The 2,388-nt window shown below is 55.1% G+C and overlaps 1 protein-coding gene across 1 annotated transcript; it reads left to right on the top strand.

Annotated features, from left to right (window-relative positions):
• Positions 1-704: 704 nt before the first annotated feature.
• On the top strand, positions 705-1,952 carry LOC105533430 (metallothionein-1-like). The gene is made up of 3 exons (XM_011971896.1): positions 705-732; positions 1,267-1,332; positions 1,861-1,952. The coding sequence occupies exons 1-3, from the start codon at positions 705-707 to the stop codon at positions 1,950-1,952; spliced, it is 186 nt and encodes a 61-aa protein (XP_011827286.1).
• The last annotated feature ends 436 nt before the right edge of the window (positions 1,953-2,388 follow it).

Here is a 2,388-nt window from a genome sequence, read left to right as displayed (position 1 = left end):
CCTGGGGTAGTCCCAGAGAACTATATGAAAAGGAGGACACTGACAAGTGTGCCCGCCATCACCTCAGAGGAGGAGCATGGAGGGAAGAGAGAGAGGCCGACCCGTGGTCGCCATGTTCTGTATACAGAGGCAACGAGTTTGAGGGTCCTAGGTAGGAAGAGGTACAGGCAATGCAGGGGGAGGGCGAGGGAAAAGCAAAAGTCACCTCCACTGCCGTTCATCTGCGCAAGGCTCACTCGCTCTGCTCCCTGCTCCAGCCAGTGAAGAAGGTGAGCACGAGGATGGAGCTGTGCACGGACCCGGGAGAGTCGAAGCTGATGGTGACGGTGCAGGGCGAGAGGAGAGAAGGGGTTGGGGAAAGCGCGACCACCTAGGAATGGGAAATGGCCCTCAGGGTGGCAGGGACGGAGTACTTCTGGCAGCACAGTCCCTCCCGTGCGAGCGGGCACCAAAGGTGCAGACCCAGGGAGACCACCAAGCTGCACTCAGGGGACTGTGCGCCCGAACCCCCCACTGCGTACCGCCCACCCCAAGACCGCGGGCCCCGCGGATTCCGTGTGGTGGTGGGGGAGGGGGTGCTCTGCACCCGGCCCCCTCCTCTAACTATAATTGAACTCCCGGTTCCTAGAATCCACCACGCTTCCAACCTGCCCCACTGCTTCTTCGCCTCTCCCTTAGGAACTCCAGCTTCACCTCGCCTCGTCATGGACCCCAACTGCTCCTGCTCCACTGGTAAGAGATACCGGGTTTCGAGGCCTTAGGATCTCCATTTTCATTCCAGAGGATAGAATGTCCCCAAGGCAGGAGGGAGGTGCATTTTGAGCTCTTCCTAAAGTGAACTCCTTTACTTTGCACTTCTCGTGCTTTTTCCCCGTCAAGGGCCTTCATCACCACTTAGAACGCTGCCATCTTCCCAGAGCCTCCCATTTCTGAGAAGACTGAGGCTCAAAACTGCCAGGTCACCCAGATAGCCAGTGGGGTCCTGGGCTGGGACCCAGTGCTCTGTCCAGCATTAGAGCTGCCTGAGGTGGATGGGAGGCAGGAAGCATTGCCTCTAAGGGATTCCTGACAGAAGGCCTTGTGGAGTAAAATTAGGAGGGCGCCTGCCCGTCGGAGACTGTGTGGAGAAAAGATGGGGCTGGGCTTCCGTGTGTCTGAGCAGAACAAGATACCAGGTATCCCGTGCACTGAGCAGGAGGATGCTGAAGGCCTGCTCCTAACCCTGCACCACACTCACTGCTCACTGCCTTTTTCTCTTCCTTGCAGGTGGGTCCTGCACCTGTGCCTGCTCCTGCAAATGCAAAGAGCGCACATTCACCTTCTGCAAGAAGAGTGAGTGCGGGGCCTTCCCTAAGAATCTCAGGGCTGGGCTGAGTGAGAGGAGGGATCTCAGATTGTGCAGGCAGGAGCAGGCTCATCACTAGCTTCCCACATCCCCTGAAACGGATTCAGGATCAGAGCTGGAGGAACATTAGAGATGGTTGATTCCCAACCAATCTTCATTCTTAACAATGGGGAAACTGAGGTCACAAGGGGCACCAGCCGGCCAACCATAGACCTGATTCTTGAAGACTTTCCTCACTGAAGTGTATGATCCTGGAGAATTGTCCTTCCTTTGTCCGCACAGTCCCAGTCACTGCCTGTCCAGTCTTCTGCCCTGTCCTGGCTCAGTGGGGCTGAGCAAGTTTTTCATAGGAAGGCTCTCACTGCAAAGATCCACCACTGTCTCCTGACAGAGCGCACCGTCCGGAACAAAGGCTCCTCCCGGTCTCGGTGCGAGCTTGAGCCAGGCCCGCTGTTGGGGCAGAGAGGTGCCTGTTCAAGTCAGCTGTGACCTGTCCCTCTCCCCTTCTTGCCCAGGCTGCTGCTCCTGCTGCCCCGTGGGCTGTGCTAAGTGTGCCCAGGGATGTGTCTGTAAAGGGACATCTGACAGGTGCAGCTGCTGCGCCTGATGTAGGGAAAGCTCTGTTCCCAGAAGTAGAAAGTGTACGAACCCTTAATTGTTTTCCATACAGCACTGACCCATTAGTACATTTGGTTTTTCAAAAATAAAATAATAATAAAAGTTGACTTTATTCAGGCTCAGTTTTATTTTGTGTGCCTTGGACAAAAGTGACCTGATACCCGACAGAGCTGGGATGAGGGACTGCACTGAGAGTCCAGTCACGTGCATGCTGGTACCAGGTCCTATCACCTTTCACACTGAGTGCCTTAAGGCAAATCACATTACCTGTCTCAGCTAAAGAATGTAAAAGCATTATACATGTAGGCCGGGCATCGTGTCTCACACCTGTAATCCCTGCATTTTGGGAAGCAAAGGTGAGTGGATCACCTGAGGTCAGAAGTTCAAGACCAGCCTGGCCAATGTGATGAAACCCCCATCTCTAC

The sequence above is a fragment of the Mandrillus leucophaeus genome, unplaced genomic scaffold (assembly GCF_000951045.1).
Source record: "Mandrillus leucophaeus isolate KB7577 unplaced genomic scaffold, Mleu.le_1.0 Scaffold125, whole genome shotgun sequence".
Taxonomy (NCBI): Eukaryota; Metazoa; Chordata; class Mammalia; order Primates; family Cercopithecidae; genus Mandrillus; species Mandrillus leucophaeus.
Note: the sequence above shows the minus strand (reverse complement) of the source record. Positions and strands in the feature narration are given on the sequence as shown.